This window comes from Paramormyrops kingsleyae, chromosome 16 (assembly GCF_048594095.1).
Source record: "Paramormyrops kingsleyae isolate MSU_618 chromosome 16, PKINGS_0.4, whole genome shotgun sequence".
NCBI lineage: Eukaryota > Metazoa > Chordata > Actinopteri > Osteoglossiformes > Mormyridae > Paramormyrops > Paramormyrops kingsleyae.
The window spans coordinates 12,247,960-12,266,745 of NC_132812.1; the positions used below are offsets into that span (position 1 = coordinate 12,247,960).

An 18,786-nucleotide genomic window follows, 5' to 3' on the forward strand; every position below is an offset into this window, starting at 1 on the left:
AAACATATTAGCAATGATTGCATTTCTCTGGGTGCAGGCATAATTTGTCAATGGGTTTATGTGATACACTCTCAGAAAAAAGGGTAAAAATTTGTACCTTTGCTTGTCACTGGGGCTGTACCCTTAACGGTCTGCTAGTTGTACCTTCAGCTGTAGGTAATTGTACCTTTGGGATGTTCCTCAGAGTCTGTATCTCAAAAGGTACAATTATAAGGGTACAGCCCCACTGACAAGCAAAGGTACAGATTTTTACCCTTTTTTCTGAGAGTGTATTATGCTTGTGAAGATTAATCTAATAGGCTGCTTACACCCCTGAGAAATGTAGATTGTATGGGGGTCAGGCTTGGGTTTAGGAACATTGTTTTAAAGGATGGGTTTAAAGGATGGGTTTCCACACTTCCACTTCATCTTCTACAGAGACTATAACTCCAGGGATATTTACATTTAAGCCGAAGAAATTAGATTTGTTTAAAAAAAAAAAAAAACAACAGATAAATGAAAGTGCAATGGACACAATTTTGTTTGATGATTTAATCAGGAAGTTTTAATGATGAAGGACAAGTTTTCACCCTGATGGAGTCTAAGCCAGTGTAGCAAAGCCAACCCTGCCATTTCCTTGGTCAAACACAGAGTAGAACTGTCTGAGGAAGACATCTCCCAGAACCCAGTGGGGCATCTCTCCATCATTACTTGAATGAGATGACTCGATCCCACTTATGCAATTTCCATTGGAGTCTTGCTCCTGGAACCAAAATCACAAGTTATTGCACTAATCACCTCACTCGTTAGTCATTGGCCTAATGATCACAACCACAAATTATCGCACTAATCACAGACATCGGCATAAAATCTGTAATTGATCCTCACCGACAGCACATAATAAGAAGGTTCCAGATGGAGGTGGGCTCCGTTCATGACGAAGGTCAGTGTGGGCAGGCTGTTCACGTCATCACAGTTAAAGACGTACTGGAAACGGGAAACTCACTGGTCAACGGGTTATTAGACTTATTGGCATTATAATTTGGGATTTGTGGAGCAAATAGGAAGATAAAAGGAGTTTCTCACGCTTCCGTCGTCGTTCACCACAGCTCCCAGCTTGTGTTGCAGTGTATCTGCAAATTCTTCAGGGCAGACCAGCAGTGAAGTTCCTGTGTCCACGATGGCAGAACAGCCATTAACGCACCAGCCAGTCATATGATGGTCCACCTCAAATCTGCAACATATTAGCAGAAAAGCTTGGCAGTGTAAATGAATTCAACTGTTCTTGGATAGTGTGCATCACTGCTGCTATAAATTGTATAATGCTTTGTGGAGAATTGTCACTGAATTATATATTATATGTAATTTTTTTCGAGAATTTGAGCGGCAGTTTAAAATGGCTGACATCAGTGGCTACTCTGTGGAGTAACAGAACCATTTCACCCAAACAATCATTTCTCTGCTCAGAAGACTCACTCATCAATAACCAGCTTCCAGTGGCTGTTTTCTTCCACAGGAACCCAGTGAATTTCCCCAGTATAGTGGTTTGGGTCTGTGCCCCCAAAAATCACTTCGCTGCCCTTCTCTGAGTTTCTAGAAAGGAGAAACAGTTCATTAGACAATTAATAATTTACATCACCAGTGTGTACATGCTACTTTTATGTTTGAAATATTATTATTAAGACTCACTGGCTCAGGTAGAAAGCAAAGACAGGTTCCTCCAAAAGACCTTCCTTGATCATTGTGTCCACAATGGTTTGTTTGTCAGGCATGTAGGCCAATCCCATAATTCCCTCATGCAGAGGTCGAGCAAAGTGGTCACCAGGCTCTGTAATACTCAGGCCAATCTTCTGATCTGTGACTGTTAGGTCACCAAGCTGAGAAACATTCATAGAACATATGAGTTTTGAAGAATATACTCAACATAAGCTTCTTCCTCAGATGGTTATGCTTACTTTGACTGTGTCATAGCCGATGACTCCAGTGACGCTTCCTGTTCCATAATGGATAGAAAATGGCTCACCGTTGCTATGATACGTGGAGGACTTATCAGGGTCAAACAGATCATGATTTACTGTTAGGAAACAAAGTTTAATCCATCAGTAGATCAGGTGCAACCTGATACTGTATTGCATTGTGAAGTGATGTTACGCATGGACCCAGTACGACCCATTTTACATTGCATTCATTGTCATATCATTTTATTTATTAACACAATAACGAGTGGGTACAATCGAACGCTAGTAACGCTACAAAAATGCAAGAAGCTTGCACATGGTAACCAAGGTGTACTGCTCACTTGTACTGATTGCGCAACTGGAAAAATTACATAGATCTGAAATTTAACCAGAGATTAGTCAACAAAGAGCAGGTTTATATTATATTCAGATTTTAATCGAGCAACATGTACCTACCCTTCATACCACAGCAGTTCTCTTTGGTTGTGTATGAATAGTGAGCAGGTATTAGTTAGAGCTAATGCCATACTCACAGCAGGCACTGCTCTTGCAGTAGACAGAGTTGACCCAAAGCGTAGTAGACCCTGTGTCAAAGTGGACGTAGAAGCTCTGTGGAGGCGTCCCCACATTAATTTCACCAAAATAGGACATCTGTGGACAGTAGAGATTAATAACAAAGAGAACACCAATTAGTTTGTGAGTTTTAGGTTTGCAGTGACATATGATCTGTGATTTCTCACTTTACTTGATTCTAAATATTTGTGTTTTATTTACAAAAGAGTCTTTGCAGCCTGTTGGCTTAGATCAAGTGCGACATCTGTCTTGGGCCATATCTGCTTAGGAAGTCAATGGTTCAAATCCCCCAGGGTAGCAGAGTGATTTCAGCATTGGACCCTTGAGCAAATGTATGTTGCCTTGAATAAAAGCATCTGCTAAATAAATACAACGTTATGTGTTTCTGAAAATAATCTAATTTCATTGACATGTGACTGTCTAATCTGCAACAGCTCATGTTACCTGCAGGAAAGCTGGATTGGAATGAAATTCACAGTTCAGATTACCATTTTAGGCTTACATCGTTTTGGTTGATCAGGTCCACATTGTAGGCTCCTCCAGAGCTGTACTGCATGCTCTTTAGCAATTCCTGCAGCTTGCCTCGCTCACGCAGCTTTTCATACAAGGTTCCCCGCTTCAACAGAGGAACCCTGAGAAGGGAAACATGAATCCATCCATCCCATTATCCATTATTAGAGTCTCCAACAAGACCATCTCCATAATCCCATCACCAATGCACATGCCACATAGTTTAAAAGCATCCCTCTCCAAAACCTGAACCCCTGACATGCACTCTTACCTGACGAGTCCCTCTGTGAGGGCTACACACACCAAGCTGAGAATCAGACACCTCATCATGGTTCTCCAGAACAATTCTGAGAAATCTGAGAAATCAGCAAGCTGAAAGCCTTTATAGCTTTATGTAATCTCAGAACCTGAGGTCTTTGCTTTTTCTCTCAGATAAGATAAGATATGAATATAGACATACTTTCTATGAATTGAATTCAATTCAGTTGGAAATCTTTAAGCATATTTTAGGCACATTTGCACACATTTCCAAGTGTCAAACCAGGGAATATACAAGATATTCAATCATAATGAGTTATTAATTTTCCATAATTACATCTACCAAGGTGTTCTGTGAGTCAATACCACCGAGAGTGACAGCCAGAGCAAATAAGAACCAAAAGAGAGAGCAAACACTCTGACAAGGTGCCTTTCAGTTCCTGCCCTGTTTTTGTATGTTTTTGTTTTCAAGAACAAATCAAGGGGATTGGATTCAGAAGCAGAATCTTTTTTATTCACCTAGTACAAGAAGTATTTGGAATTTGTTTTGGTGCAGAGAGTGCCCTTCCATACTGTAGACAACTAAACATGCAATCAGACTAAAAACTAACCATTCTCGTAGGTCTTCTTCCAGAACATCTCTATTATAAAAATGTCTCATTCTTGGAACCATGCAAACCTCACATCATGGTCTTCACTCAGTACTCCTGAAGTGCTTTCATCTGAGCAGGGATCAACTCTAGCACTTTCTGATACAACTGGAGTCATTTTTAAGCAGTCAAGCGTTTGGGATCAATGAGGTTGCACATGTTTGATATTAGTAACGCCCCTCCCCCGCAGTCAGATTCATAGCTAGTTTCTGAGAAGCTTGCATTATTTTTTTATGATATTCCCTTTCCCAGAAATTGTAGATTTTCTTCTACAAATACTTGGTGAAGAACAAGTGACCATCCTAAAGAGTCTGACATATATACTGGATTTTTTTTTTTATTAGAAAAGCACAATGTACTTAAAAGTAGGGGTACCATAAGGGGGGGGGGGCAGAGTAACAGGGGCCCCAATTGGAAAATACAGGGGCCCTATTTGGAAAATAATAGGACTGGTCTAGATTGGGGGTCTAAAATAATATGCTTTCATGGGCCCCAAAATCTCTAGTGGCCCCCTGCAGAATGATGATTCTGTATATATAGTTATGAACTACAACAATTTTTCTGAGCTAACTGCCTGGTTATTTATATTCTCATTCTAGAGGCATCATGTATGCATATGTTCAATTCAATTCAATTTTATCTGTATAGCGTGTTTTCACAACATTACATCGTCTCAAAGCGCTTTACAGCATCCCCGCTCAAAACCCCCAGTGAGCAAGCCATAGGCGACAGTGGCAAGGAAAAACTCCCTAGAAGGAAGAATCCTTGGGAGGAGCCAGACTCAAAGGGGGAGCCCATCCTCCAGGGGCTGGCAGGGAACATCATGATGTTTAGCTGTATGGCAACATTAATGAGACTGCAAGGATGGAAACCATAAAGTTCACATTATGGTCTTTCCAATATTCGGCGATATTTCAATAAAATATCGCATTTTGATTATGGACATTCCTATCGTCATCAGTTTTGTGTGAAACATGATACAGCTTGTTTTCTTGTATAACTGACAGCTGTAATGCGTTATTTTTGCACAAACTGCTTCAAGATATGAGTCTGTTGTTGCTGTAATTTAGCTTAATACCTGTCACATGCTCCATAACAATTAGTAAAACAATGTGGTCATGATGATCAGAAAAACTCAAAACCACTTGTCATTTCTGAATGAATTTTAAGGAAAATTGGGCATTTAAGTAAAGAAATAACAACTTGAATTATATTGTCATAATTATCGATATCACTTAATATGAAATGAATTATGTTAAAAAAAATTTGCCATATTGCCCAGCCCGAGGTTTTCCAGGGCAAAGCACCACAAACCAGGAATGTGATTCCAAATCTCTTCAAGGTGTTGCTACATAGTCAATACAAAAACAGTTGACAGCTCAACACGTTCCAAGAACAAGACAAACAAGACAAGACAGGACAACCTCTCTGAGATGGCTGCCTTCAAGCTAACAGGTAAGCATAGACTAACATTGGACTAAATTGCCTGTCAGATTACCATCTTAGATATATAACATTTTGGTTGATCAGATCCACATTGTAGTCTCCTTCAGCACTGTACTGTATTAAGGTTTTCCCAAGGCTGGCCATGAATTAATGTCTTATGTTTACAAAAACAGATTATAAATTACCAATCGGTTGCTGCGAATAAAATTGCAACAATATAACCATGTCAATAGTAAGGTCAGAAGCCAAGGTTGCTCCTGTGATTTTTGGAGGTATTAGCTAACTTGCTATGGGACAGCAAATTACCTCACATTATCACTTCATAAACAGCATTTGCTGTACCTGCTACTCATGTTTAACAATATGTCAGATAAGCAGTGGCCACTGTGTACAGTGACATGTGGAGCCCTGAGAGCGAGAGTAACTGGAATGTGCTCTGTCATCTCGGTATGAAATGCCTCTTGGGAATGTACAGCGGCTAGAGTGGCCCACACAGACACGCTCACTCAGCATCTGTGCTTCTCCAAGACCGAGTTCTGTCTTCATAGGTATCAGCACAAAGCCCCGGTTCCTCTGCTAGCTCACAGTAGCGAGCTTTGTGCCCAGGGGCTCTTTGAGGGACTTGGCACGGACACCGCCTTGGTATTGGAATGGCATTTCGCTCTGGCTCCATCTGATCTCAGATTACAGCAAGGAACCCTGCGGTGGTTGGTGGCACCCAGACACTCTGTGAAATACCGGGGAAGCGGCCAAAGGGGCAGGCCGGCCGGCAGCGGCCCCGGGGACACGGACGGAGGCTGCTTCATGCTTCCTTTGCCTCTGAGCAGACTGAGGGCTTTGCACATGCCTACCACCCACACTCACAGGCCAATGAAAGGCTCCTTTTATGGGGCAGGAAAGTCCAGTTTCAGGAAGGACAGACCACATACATGGAAGCTCGAGGGCACATCAGTGTCAGGGACGCAAAAAACTTCAGGCTGTCTGGTTTAATGGCCTGGAGTTTGTTTTTGCAGTTCTTAGATGGGGATTCATTTTATTTCATTCATAAAATTTTTGGATGTTAATTGAAAGCCTTGAGAAACATGACCCAAACAGGCTGAAGCAGGGGCATTTAAACAGCCTTTGTAAATGGAATATTGAATATATTGAATAGTGATTGGAAAAGACTCAGTCAACATCTCAGTAAACACTATTGTCCAGATTCACAACAAGGCTGGTCTGTGAATTTTCCCAAATAGCCCTCAGAAAACAAATGAAAAAATATTGTTGATCCTCTCATCGTTGATGATGACCAGGCTAGAATACCTCATCTAACAAAAAGGTGTAAATTAAAGTCTGTTCTTGATGTAGGATATGGTTATAAGGTATAACATCAGGAGGATAAGGTATTATATTTTTGAGGATATGGTAACATCTCTTCTGATCTATTCAACATCTTTGAGTAAAAAGATCTTTGTGGTACACCCTGGTTTGGATGCTGCTAACCCTGCAGTAAAAGATTATGCCCTGTCTAAACAAGAGCAGGAGAGGATGGACCAATCACATTACAGTCTCAAGATTCCGGGAAGATCTTAGACTGAGGAACAAGGCTTTGGGTTTCCAGCTGGTAGGAGCCCTCAGGTACAAACTCAGAGGTCCCTCAGCAGATGGCCAGGTCAACAATCGAACATTATTGCTGCTCTGTGGTCTGTGCTGGTGCTACAAGGAGGAGAAGAAAAACAGGTGGAAGAAAGAAGAAAAGTTCTCATGTTCATACATTTTCATCCACCCAACCCATTTCTTTGACATTTGAACCAATGCTACATTGCAGCACTAAAAGCTACAGGCTACAATCTTAACAACTGATCCCTTAACATCAAGAGCATTCGAATTTTTTTATGGCCATGTCAATGAAATCGGTACTTTATCCGCTAATTGTTTTTTACTTTGAAATAAATTCATTAACTTTGAAATAAATCCTGGAGTATCGGAAATCAGGCTCGATTCTCTTCGCCCACAATGGCATGTGTGAAGATAGACGATACTTAGCAGAAGATCCCAAGGTTATTATGCTAACATGCTATCCCAAGACTTATGGCAACAAAGGGTCACTTATAAGGAATACTGAGCACGGCATCACCTCAGGCAATGTACCTGGCATATGAGAAAGTGCCATATATGCAGAAGCAGTCGTAGGCTTCAAGGCAGACCTCTGAAGGTGGTCAGAAACAGGAGCCTGGCTTACCCCATTAGCTCTGGGTGTTCTTCTTGCCAAATGTGGTTTTACTCAGCATATGCAGGGAGGGGAAACATTATTATTCTGCATACAATTCTCTGGTGATAGCTTGAACAAGGTTAATGGCTAATAAGTATAAGGATATCAATCCAAATACAATTATTCTTCATCCATTCTTCTTCTTGCATGCTGTACCAATTTAATAATGTCTTTGAACAGTGACGGCTGATAAGTAGCACTTCCCGTAGTGCCCAACATAATGTGAAATGTAAATAAACTTTTTTCTTGTTGCCTATTGCCCATCCCAGAAGGGACATTCATTTGAACAGATGCCTCAAGACCGGGAAGACCTGGAGGAAATGGCTCATCAGTAAGACTTCTGCTCAGTTAAATTGCAGAGGTGGAGATCCAGACCAAGATTTTGCTTCAACCAACCAGTTGAGTATAGAGAGTCACAGAGTACTCAACTTGTAACATCAAGTGGTTCCAGCTGAGTTAGTGACGTTATATGACTACTATAGTATAATGCTGATGTTTGACCTTTCAGTATTGAATGATTCTTTGAAGGCACCTGACCACAGGCACTTTTATCATGATCTATGGGAAAGGGAGCAAGGAGAACATCTATAGCCTTGAGTGCCACGGCCTCAATAGACATAAGATCCTCTGTATTATTTTGCAATGGACACATAATACCTGAGAGTAAGTTCATTAAGCCCAAAGAATCTGATACAAAAACAAACTGAAATAGAAGCCTGATAACAGACTTTTTCCCTTAGCAGAGACGTAGCCTGGCTGGTCCACCCAGTGGTTGGCATTTGGTGTCCAGTGTCAGGTGGATCGGGGAGGGAGAGGGCTACATTTTCTCCTCTCACACTAGAAAACCGAAAGTGTCATCTGTGACCCAGTTTTCTCTCTTGATAAAATGCATCATAATCAAGGGATTATCCGCACAGCGGATAAAACCGTGAGTCCTGTCCCCCATCTTTTAGCTTCTACGACATATGCCCGATTTGCAGCCTTGGTCATTCTGCTGCACTGCTCGGCTGCTGTCAAATTGGCCATGTTACAGTCACTTACATTTTCTTGTTGTACAGAGAAATAAGTCTGGCCATTAATTATTATGTGCACATCAATGGGAAAAGTTTTTCATATATTTTTGTTGTTTGTGACATTAGTCTGTCCTTTGTCAATAATAAATCAGTTATTCGACAATATTTGTTTCTATTATCTTCTAGTTATTCAGTCTTACTTCCCTGCTTAATTACTGTTTTTGAATGCTGTGAATTTATGGATTTTGAGCCATTCCTCTTGCAGAACAGTGCCCAGATCAATATGTGATGCAGGAAAACACCCCAAAGTGGCTCAGTAATATTCATATCTAGTTACTGTGCAGGCCATGAGAGATGCTCAACTTCACTTTCATGTTCATTGTTCATCAAACCACTCTGTCATGCTGTGTGCATCAGAGCATTATTTTCCTACTATACAGCACCACCTTCAGCATACAGTGTTTGAACCACTGGACGAATATGACCTTGCATAATGGTTCGTTGGTCCTTGGCAGCGATGCGATACGGCCACGAACCTAGTAGTGGGCCTAGGGAATGCCATGGTATTGCAGCCCAAACCATCACTGATCCACCCCGTGCTGCACTCTGATTGAGTGGTAAGCGTCTCTGGGGCTTCTCCTCACCGTAACTGACTTTTGGCATTGGCACGAGTGACCAAAGGTTTGGCTCAGCCCAACCATGAATATTGACCATATGGAGCTCCTGATGATTGGTAGAAACAGGAGAGTTGAAGTCTGCATTGAATTTTGCAGTGAGTTGGGCAGCTATGATTTTATGTTTTTTGGATACAATCCAGGTTAGTACCCGGACATCCCTTTCAGACAGCTTCTCACATCCTCTTAACTCCACAGTTACTCCTGTTGGATGTGGTCCATCCTTCGCAGTGATGTGCCAACTTTACCCTGGATACCTTGACTCTTGATACACCACAAAGACTTACTGTCCTGGTCACAGATGCACAAGCAAAATACACACCAACAGTTTGTCCCCTTTTGAACTGTATGTCTCTCATTATGTGTGGATTGCAATATTTTATGTACAGCTGTGCTATTGCTCTGCTAATTCAACCTTCACACTCTGCTTTTAATGATGGAATATGCAAGTGAAGACTGGCCCCCAGGCCGTGAATATATATATGCGTGAAACTTCAAACACTATTGAGCAGGTGTCTCAGTTTCATGGTCTAACCCCTGTAGTCTACTGTATATCTACTTCCTGTGTTGTTAACTCTATGCAACTTAATCTATTGTATATCTGCCCCCAACGTTATTAACTTTGTGTTATCTACTCTGCACATGCTCAATTGTAGAAAGTTCTAAATGTGCTCTAATGCAGGGGTAGACAATCTTATCCTCAAAAGGTCAGTATATATGTACAATTTTGCAATAACTTTTAGGTCACCTGTTCAAACCCATGTGTGAGAACTCTTCAGCCAGTCAGTCCTATAATTAGTAACCTAATTAGGGAGTTGCAGCGAAAACCCACACAACACAACGGCCCTTTCTGGATAAGATTGCCTACTGCTGCCCTAATGTGACTAGCCTAATGTCATGTGACTGTTCTAGGTGACCAAAGCGAAATGTCACTACTGTTTGCAAAACAGGTCCATTATGTGTGTATCTGTCTGTGAAAGATGGCCAGGGGCCATAGTTTTGTACAAAAGCAAGCAGGCGTTTCCCATTACTAGAACATTCTAAATGTCACAGTAAGAAATATTGGAGAGAGAAACTGTGGGCATGGAGGAAACTCAATGGTTTCAAGATAAGGCATGTTTTGTCGTTTTTTTTTTCAAAACAATCCATTCATTTTTTCCATTTTTAACTTTGCCAGCTACACCAGTGGAGAAATTCCATTTCATTACCCTTGATTGCACCTTTTTAAAGCTTTGGTTATATAGGTCTCTATTACTGTAATTGTCCACAGAAAAGCAGCTAGGTCCTTTCGTCTACTTCCTGATCTATGACCTTGAGTTGATATCCATCTATGAAAAGGACCAGAGCTAAGGAAACACAGCCATTGAATGTAACTTTAAAATTATATTTAAAAACTTCACAAAGGCCTGACTGCTCATTGAATGATTGATTGATGCAGAAGATTACATAATATCTCTCTCTCTCTCTCTAGCTAGTGGCACCTGCACAACATTAAAGAATTTTTCTCTTAGAAATGAATATACTTTAGGAGGACATACCACAATTGTCTTTCTGTATACCCATTCTGCAATTTAAACTTGGATAAAAATGGGTCTGCCTCTGGGAAAAATAATAAGCTTTAGAAAATTCAATCAGAGCTACTTAGAAGGCCACACTTTCTGCCATGTCCCCATGAAAGATTGCACTATTAATCTCACAGCAGTGTCTCCTCAGGCAAAGAGGCCACGTTCCTGGGAAGAAAAGCTTTTTGAAGAGGCAGTTACAGACTTAATCCGTTTGAGAGAGCAATGATCCCTCAAAAATTTCAGCATGAACACAGTCCTCTTTGGGGAGCTGAAGAAATGTGCAGCCCCATACTCTTTGAAAGACACCTTACAGAGATGTGATGTGTGGTCTGGAAATGTGCCAGTGACCACTGGGCTTTAAAGAAGAGTGGAATTTAGACAAGGAAAGATGACGGGAAGCGGAAAATTGAAAATTAAAGGAAAGGAAATATACAGTATTTCCTTCAAAATACATGACGCTTGTTCATTTTCTATACCTGCTTGTCCTATGCTGAGTTGTGGGGTCTTGAACCTACCTTAGAATTTATGGGTGACAGTGAATAACCCAGGATGCATCACCCACCCATCGCTGGGCACTCACACCTTCCACACACATGTTCATGCCTATGGACAGTTTGGTAACTGTAATTCACCTTTGCATGTTTTTGGACTGTGGGGGGAAACTGGGGAATCTGGAGGAAACCCCACAATGAGGTGAGGAGGACATGTAAACTGAGAGCCAAGGCTGGAACTCAAACCCTGGATCCCAGAGGTGTGACGCCACCGTCCCCCTCCCAAGCATGTCATTACAAAGAAAGTATTTTGTGTCTCAACAAATCGAATACTAAAAAAATAAAATGACTTCCCCCCCCCTTTCCTTAAACATGTGGTGCTTTTCCACTGGCATACGGGAACCAGGTCTCCTATGTGACCCGATGCTGGCTACAGTGCGGTTCCAGCTTGCTTTGATTTTCCAGTGCAGAAGCGTCGCCGTGGTAAAACCATTGGTTTGGTGAGCAAAAGTGATGTAACACCTAAGAGATGCTTGTTTATTGTCCACATGGCGTATGTGTGTGTGTGCGTGTATGTATGTGTATATAGAACATGAACTGAAAATGATGTTCTTGAACCAGTGGAAGGCCACATTCTGTGTAGGACATTAATGCTTGAGACTGTTGGAGATCCTTGCCAACTGAGGCCAATGCTGCCCCCTGTCTTTTTTCCTCCTCCTGCTGTCGTTTGCAGTGCTGAAAATACTCCATTACAGGTCTGGAATTTCTAAGAGATTTAGGCGCCTTAAGCATCAGTAATAATAATTCACTCTGTCACCCCACTGACTATAACATGCATAAAAAATTGACCTCTCATTACTCTAATGACGATTTAAAACATGTGTAGGCCTAACATTTATGAACACCAGAACGTATATTTTCTTTCTCTCTGATCTCTGGGCCATTGTTATTTAATTAGAACCTAGAGATGTTTCACAACGTTTCATTACATTATACATAACGTGTATACGGTATCGGAACTCAAAACAGCCACGGGACAGAATATAAGCTCCCCCCTTTAATGAAAAATAACTTTATTAAAAAAACATACTTTTGACAGATTAGTCATTAAAAGTGGTGATTTCCACAAACTCTTTTGACAGGTTTACGACCACCTGCTGAAATCAATATCACGCATAAGGAAGTTGTATTGATCACAATCCAAGATTTATTGTTCAGCTCCGCGGGGGGAAATCCAGTAAACCGCAGGGCTGCACATAAATGTGCGCCTTTCCTAATGGATGCGGAGCGGAGCCAGGTTGAGGGAGGGAGAACTGAGAGGAGTTGAATTACATGCACATCCCAGATTTCAAACACGTTTTTTTAAATCCTGCCTCTTCCTGAACAGCGGGGAGGGGAGCCAAGTCCGAAATTATGCATGTAAATTTGCTGGAAAAGGGGGACAAACTTGGCCATGGTCATGGTCAGCAGATCTGAGAGATAGGACACGGAGATTATTTTTAATCCTTAATTCTAAGAGTAACAGGTTTTTAAATGCGGGTCCGTGTTGAATATCCTCTTCGGACACTTTGAGACGGGCTTTTCTACTCAGCCTTACCTGCGTGTGCGGAGGAGGGGTTGCGCTTTTCATATTGCGCATCTTTCTTATGGGACACCGAAGGAAACAGGACTTTCCCCCGCTGGATCTTGCTATACTGAATGGGTAAACAGCACAATCTGCCTGGATGGGATGTACAGTGAGTTTCATTTGCTGTGAAGACGATCTGCTGCAGATGCCTTACGATCGACATGAGGAGAAAAAGAAAGAGGAAATGAGACTCCTGCCCAAGGTAACCAAAGGGGGTCCGAGACTTCGCGTTTGAAACAGTGTTTGTAAACTTAACAGGGACGCGCTGCGGTTTTGACAACCGATTGAAAGGCCAAATTAAACTGCAATCTTATTCTGTTTACTGGAACGCTTACTAAACCCGACCGCTGTAGATCAAACACGTTTCACCTGAAAGCCTTTCCTAAGAAATTTTCTTTTCTCACCACAGACGTTTGGAGCTGTGTTTCGGTGCCCATGCTGTCACTTGGACGTGCGTGAAAACGCAAAAATGACTATTTTCACCTTTGAGCTAAACTCACTTTCACTTTAGAGGATCGAAACGCGACGTTTGTGGGATGTTTTGCAAACTACTTTAAATCACTGACATGTCAAAGTAACAGCATGAAAGGAAAGCATGCCGATGGCAGCTATTGCGACACGATCGAAGACACTAATCCCATCATTTGCAAATTATATTTACTTGTAATGAAAATAGGCTAATGTTATTTTGTATAATTTTATATACATAAATTGGTTTTGATGCAAATGAATAATATTCCCCAGAACGTTTCCAAACCCTTGTCCTGCATTTAATTAGGACAGTATTGGATGGATTTGCGTGTTGCCTTTAAATCCAGTGGGCGTGTGTTTGTGGCTTCATAGTGGCCGCAGTTTGTCTAAACTTCATTATTCTGAAGCTTGGCAATTCATGCAGTCTAGCTGTTGCTTCTTTCTGGAGCTGTCTGCCCATTAGTCATGTAATCCAATATCCAATTTTGCACTAATTTCCCGTTAATCCGGTATCGTTTAGCCAAACGCAATTAATGAAATAATGAACCCTCAAGGTAATCATTTAACTATATATGACTTCATTACAGATTATTAAATGTCAGCTGTATTTAAAAAAAAACCATACAGCTCTGTTTTAAACTTTACGTTTATTTTCTTCAACTGCCAAAGGTGAGCTAAATTGTCCCGAATGAGTAATGAAGCTGGATTAAGTGAATTAATGGGAAAATGACGAAAAATAAGTGTGCCCTGAAGTCACAAGTCACGTGGTTATACTTCCCAGTGCCAAGGAAAATTTATATTACGTCTGGCTTGGAGAAATTAATTAATTTCCAGATTTAAAAAAATCCAGATTGACCTAGGTGGCTTCTTGTTAAGATAATGGTGTGGTGTGTGGGTTACATTTGGAAAAGCTGGACTTAAAATTAATGGGATCTGCTTAATGAGTTTTTATTTATGCATTTTTTTATTTTTAAAAACAAAGCCTGACAATTATAACTATAATTGCAATGCCCTATGGCAGATATTTAATAGTTTGGAAATGGCAGGATTGTATTGATGGTCATGTTATTAATGTGTGCACCCACTCAGTTTGTCTTGCTGAAGTACCTGCTTGTAGTTAGTTTGTGTGTGTGTCTGTGTGTGTGTGTGTGTGTGTGTTTGGTCGCTGCAGGAACCCCAATGAGTGATTTAGGTGCTGGTCATATGGTTCACCAGAGTGATTAGGATCCTACGTTCGGAATGCAGATTTGCAGGGTGTTTAATAGACTGATAGACCAATTTTCCTGAATGTCTGACAGAGAATGTCCATTTGCTGTTAACAAATGTGAGAGGCAGACGGCTAAAACACATCTTTTCCCGGGTGTGAGATGGATTATACAAGAATGTGTTCTGGATTAATGTTTCTGTGTTTTGACGCCTTTGTGTTCAGAGATTAACTTGAAAGATACACCACATTGCCTAGTATCTCCTGCAGCAGAGCCAATGACTGTGATTTCAGTTGAATGAAACTGCAAACAGTTACAGTATATTTAAGGAGAAACAAAGAAATCAGGAGAGGAGAACATTCATATCACAGTTGTGTAGGATTTTAGATACAAAATACTTTACGCTTTTCTTCAACATGCAAGAATGACATAGAAATTATTTCTTGGTCTAATAACTTGTTTGGATATATTCACTGTTCCACAGATGACATAAAGTCATTCTGGGCTGTTACATAAAAGGTGTGATCTGGTCGTTAGTCCATAATCTGGTGGTCCGTAATCCCTGTTATGTGTTAACGAGTCGTGCTGCAGTGAAAGGGCGGACCCTGTCTATTCACGGATTCTTAGCACGCCCTCATCAGTCAGAGACTCGGGGCACTTTTACCGAGGGCCCCCAAATCTTCTAAGCAAACAGGCATTTCCTTTCATCTCTTTGATGGGAATAAATCAGGCTGAAGGCACAGTAATGGGAGGGGAAAGGTGGGTGGGTGGGGGGGGGGGGGGAGCAGTGAGGAATTCCTGAGATTTAAAATCCAGGGACAACTGCTACCTGCTAGGTAGCCCACAGGTTTCTTCAGGTTTGGTCTTCTGTGTGCTTGATGGGCAAGAAAAATGGTGTGGGGTGGGGGTGAGGGGGGGGGGGCTTCCTCCTAAGTACTTAACAGTCCCCCGTGGTATGATGCCGCCTGGCTGCTTGAATGGGACGGAACTTGGCATTCTGTGCGCTTCCGACTCTGAACTTGCCGGGGCGAAGTCATTAATGACAGTTTCTCAAGTGTTATTATGGTGATTTGTTCTGGCTGGCACTTCAGTTTGCCAGCACTGGAAAACATGCAAGAGGAGGTTTAGCTGGAGCAATCCAGGTAACGCAAGTGAGCTCGTCTGGGGCTGAAGCTGGCGAGTCTCTGACGGACAGCCGTTGTTCTAGAGTCTTGCAAGTATTTTGTGAATGATCTGTCAGCGATCTTGTTCTAAAATCTGAAAAATGTTGAGAACGCTCCTTTGTTTCTCTGAAAACTATTCAGTTGGCGACATGCTTGTGATTAATATATTAGCATACGGTGACAATTTGGTCAATCTTGTGCGCTCTGTTTGGTCCCGGTTCATAATGCAAGCATTTGAAGAGCACATTGCCTTGTTCAGTCCCTTGGGGGTCTTACCTTTTCACTTACTTACTTACTGATAGCCATTTACAGAAGCAGACATTCCCAATGTAACATTCTACCCTTCCGCCATTGAAGTCTTGCACCAGCAGAGAAAGTTCCTTGGTTGATGTCTCGGTGCTGAGGAACAAGGCTGGGCTCTAGCATTTCAAGGTGCCCTAAGTGGCGTTATCTCCACCACAGCGCTCACTCCTCATCCCTCCCCCAATGCAGCATTTGTTCTATGGGACGAGCGGCCTGTGCTGTTTTTAGATCCCGTGGTGAGATAAGACTTGCTCCTCCCCGCACACTTTGTGAAGGCACATGAAAGGGCGCCAGTCCCTCCGCATGTATGTCACGGGACGGGATCTCGGGTGTGACCCTGCGCTCACTGCCGGTCACTCCCATTGAATGCAAGACAGATTACTGAGCCAGAACAAGGGGGTAACATCCAGCTCCTAAGCATCTCAACCTTCTTTTAATCTGTATCTTTTTACTCATGGCAGGAAAGTAAAAAAACAAATGCATTCACAGATCTTATAGTTTACACGCTTACTGACTCTGATTCTGAAAGCCTGAGCTCATCAGTGACAAGATTCATGGATTTGCTTGACTTCCTAACATTAACCAGTGTCCTATTTGAACTGATGACTGAGGTAGTAAGTTGTAGAATGTTTGCAGGCGCAGTTCTTTATAGAGGAACCCTGTGTTGTACAGCAAGCTGTTGCACAACTGAAACGGGGCATTGAAGCTTCCTTGTGACGAGGCTGACAGCACTAAAGCAGAGCCCCAGTGTGACATGCTGCAGCCATGTGACAAATAACCTCACATCCTGGTGAGACAGTTCATCAGACTGGCTGCTTCCACTGTGTGAACATAAGCACTCTTGCAGTCCTGTTTTCCTGTGTCTGAGAAGGTGAGAGATAGACCCTCTCTGTCAGGCAGGCTCTATGTAAATATAACAGTGAAAATAACAATAATTGACTTCCAGGTAGCTTTCACCTAAACCGTATCAAATAACCAACAAATGAAATCGTACCAGAGTATTAAAACCAAATACTGGATGATTAATTATTGTGCATATACATTGATAATTCTGATTCAGTTTTATTCTATGTATCGTTGCTACCTGATGGAAAAACACAGCTATCCCCGAAAATCTGTTTTTCAGGAGTGTGAAAAGCAATTCTCTCAGAAACTACGTAACAAAATAAACCTAAGACAACTTAATGAGACCTTCTTGGCACTGCAAATAGAGACCAATCTTTACACAGCCCTCTGCAATGGTTTGTTTTAAACAGTGGTGGAGGAAGTACTGAAGCTTAGTACTTAAGTAAAAGTACAAATATTGTTCAAAATATGTACTCAAGTAAAAGTGCTACATCAACAATCTTACTTAAGTGAAAGTACTAAGAACTTACTTTTAAATTTACTTTAAAGTATTTTTTTAAGTAAAAGTACTCACCAATGGTTTATCTCGACGTCTCGGGTGTGCCATTTTGTAAAAGAATAGTAGATATACCTGTACTGACTTACGCCTCTGTCGATGTCCTTGCTCGTAATAATTACAAGGAACTATACAGTATATGTGTATTGGAAAGTTTGGTGTGCTTATTGTGCGTGCACTCTGCAATACTGTGTGTACCCTAACTTAGAATTATGTGGATGACAAGTTATCTACTAGGTATCACCCACTAATATACCATTAAGATAAACCATGTTGAATGGGTCCATGTTGAATGTCTCGTCTTCTTGAAATCAAGCCAGTCTACCAGCTCGTGCTGCTAATTGACGCACGCTCTGCCATCATTGGAGCTAATAAAGCCACCTGATTGGTAGGAAATGGCAAGCAACGGCAGAATGCAATAGGCTAACTATTTTTTCATGCAAGATTTTAAGGAAATTGTGTTCATGAAATGTAACGACTAACGGCATAAATTGTAGAAATGTAGTGGAGTAGAAAGTACAGATAATTGCCGCAAAATGTAATGGAGTAAAATAAAAAGTATGCATTATTATTTTTACTTAAGTAAAGTACAGATATGTAAAAATGTACTTAAGTACAGTAACAAAGTACAAATACTTTGTTACATTCCACCACTGGTTTTAAATGAACTTGCATGTGTCGTTGTCAATGATGCAAATATGTCAGTGTCAAGAAGATGCAGACCGATCTCACTTTATATTCACAATTAACAACGATATTAGCTAGCTAGCTATCAACGACAAGTTGTTAAAATTAGCGATATAATGTAATCCATGCATACAAATGTTAAGTAATACAAAAACAAATATTACTTATATAGATTACTCCATAAAACATCTTTTCATTGGTCAATAGAGGTCAAATGTTATCAGTAGACAGGAGAATGGGCGTATTCCTTCTATAGTAAAAAGTCACAATCATCAACCCAGGTTTCATGAGGCATGGATTATATCCTCAACATTAACCAACCTAATGTCCAGTTTATTATTATTTAGTCCTGTCTAGTTGATGTAGATTCCTGGTGACCGCATTGGCTCTAGTTCTCTGCTTTGGCCTGGCTTCTGTCTCAGCTTTCAGGCTTCCCAAAGGCATGTTCATTGTTGTGCTGATTGAGTCCATCCAGTCTGTTGGTGGTCGTCCACTTCCTTTCCTGCCATCAGTGTCTACAAGCATTATTGTCTTTTCCAGTGAACTGTAACTTCTCA

The 18,786-nt window shown here is 41.3% G+C and overlaps 2 protein-coding genes across 11 annotated transcripts in view; one reads left to right on the forward strand and one right to left on the reverse strand.

Annotated features, from left to right (window-relative positions):
- Nucleotides 1-580: 580 nt before the first annotated feature.
- Nucleotides 581-3,350, reverse strand: LOC111859331 (gastricsin-like). Its single transcript, XM_023841892.2, has 9 exons — nucleotides 3,292-3,350; nucleotides 3,013-3,142; nucleotides 2,471-2,588; nucleotides 1,935-2,053; nucleotides 1,669-1,856; nucleotides 1,456-1,572; nucleotides 1,066-1,213; nucleotides 868-966; nucleotides 581-742 (listed from the first exon to the last, which is right to left on the reverse strand). The coding sequence occupies exons 1-9, from the start codon at nucleotides 3,348-3,350 to the stop codon at nucleotides 581-583; spliced, it is 1,140 nt and encodes a 379-aa protein (XP_023697660.1).
- A 9,429-nt stretch (nucleotides 3,351-12,779) lies between these two features.
- The window catches only part of tns1b (tensin 1b), a 156,143-nt gene continuing 150,136 nt past the window's right edge, over nucleotides 12,780-18,786 (forward strand). For 6 of the 10 annotated variants that reach the window (XM_023841873.2, XM_023841878.2, XM_023841876.2 and 3 more), the window contains exon 1: nucleotides 12,780-13,200. In XM_023841873.2, the coding sequence (XP_023697641.2) occupies nucleotides 13,096-13,200 (105 nt within the window). In that variant the 5' untranslated portion in view covers nucleotides 12,780-13,095. The remainder of the gene's footprint in view (nucleotides 13,201-18,786) is intronic. The other 4 variants (XM_023841879.2, XM_023841880.2, XM_023841882.2 and 1 more) reach the window with 3 other exon arrangements.

Coding starts and splice junctions, on each gene's coding strand:
- LOC111859331 (XM_023841892.2), bottom strand. CDS start 3,350: ATGATGAGGTGTCTGATTCTCAGCTTGGTGTGTGTAGCCCTCACAGAG. Junction 1,573..1,668: donor TTTGCTTTCTACCTGAGCCA/GTGAGTCTTAAT, acceptor TCTCCTTTCTAG/AAACTCAGAGAAGGGCAGCG. Junction 1,214..1,455: donor TGGAAGCTGGTTATTGATGA/GTGAGTCTTCTG, acceptor AATATGTTGCAG/ATTTGAGGTGGACCATCATA.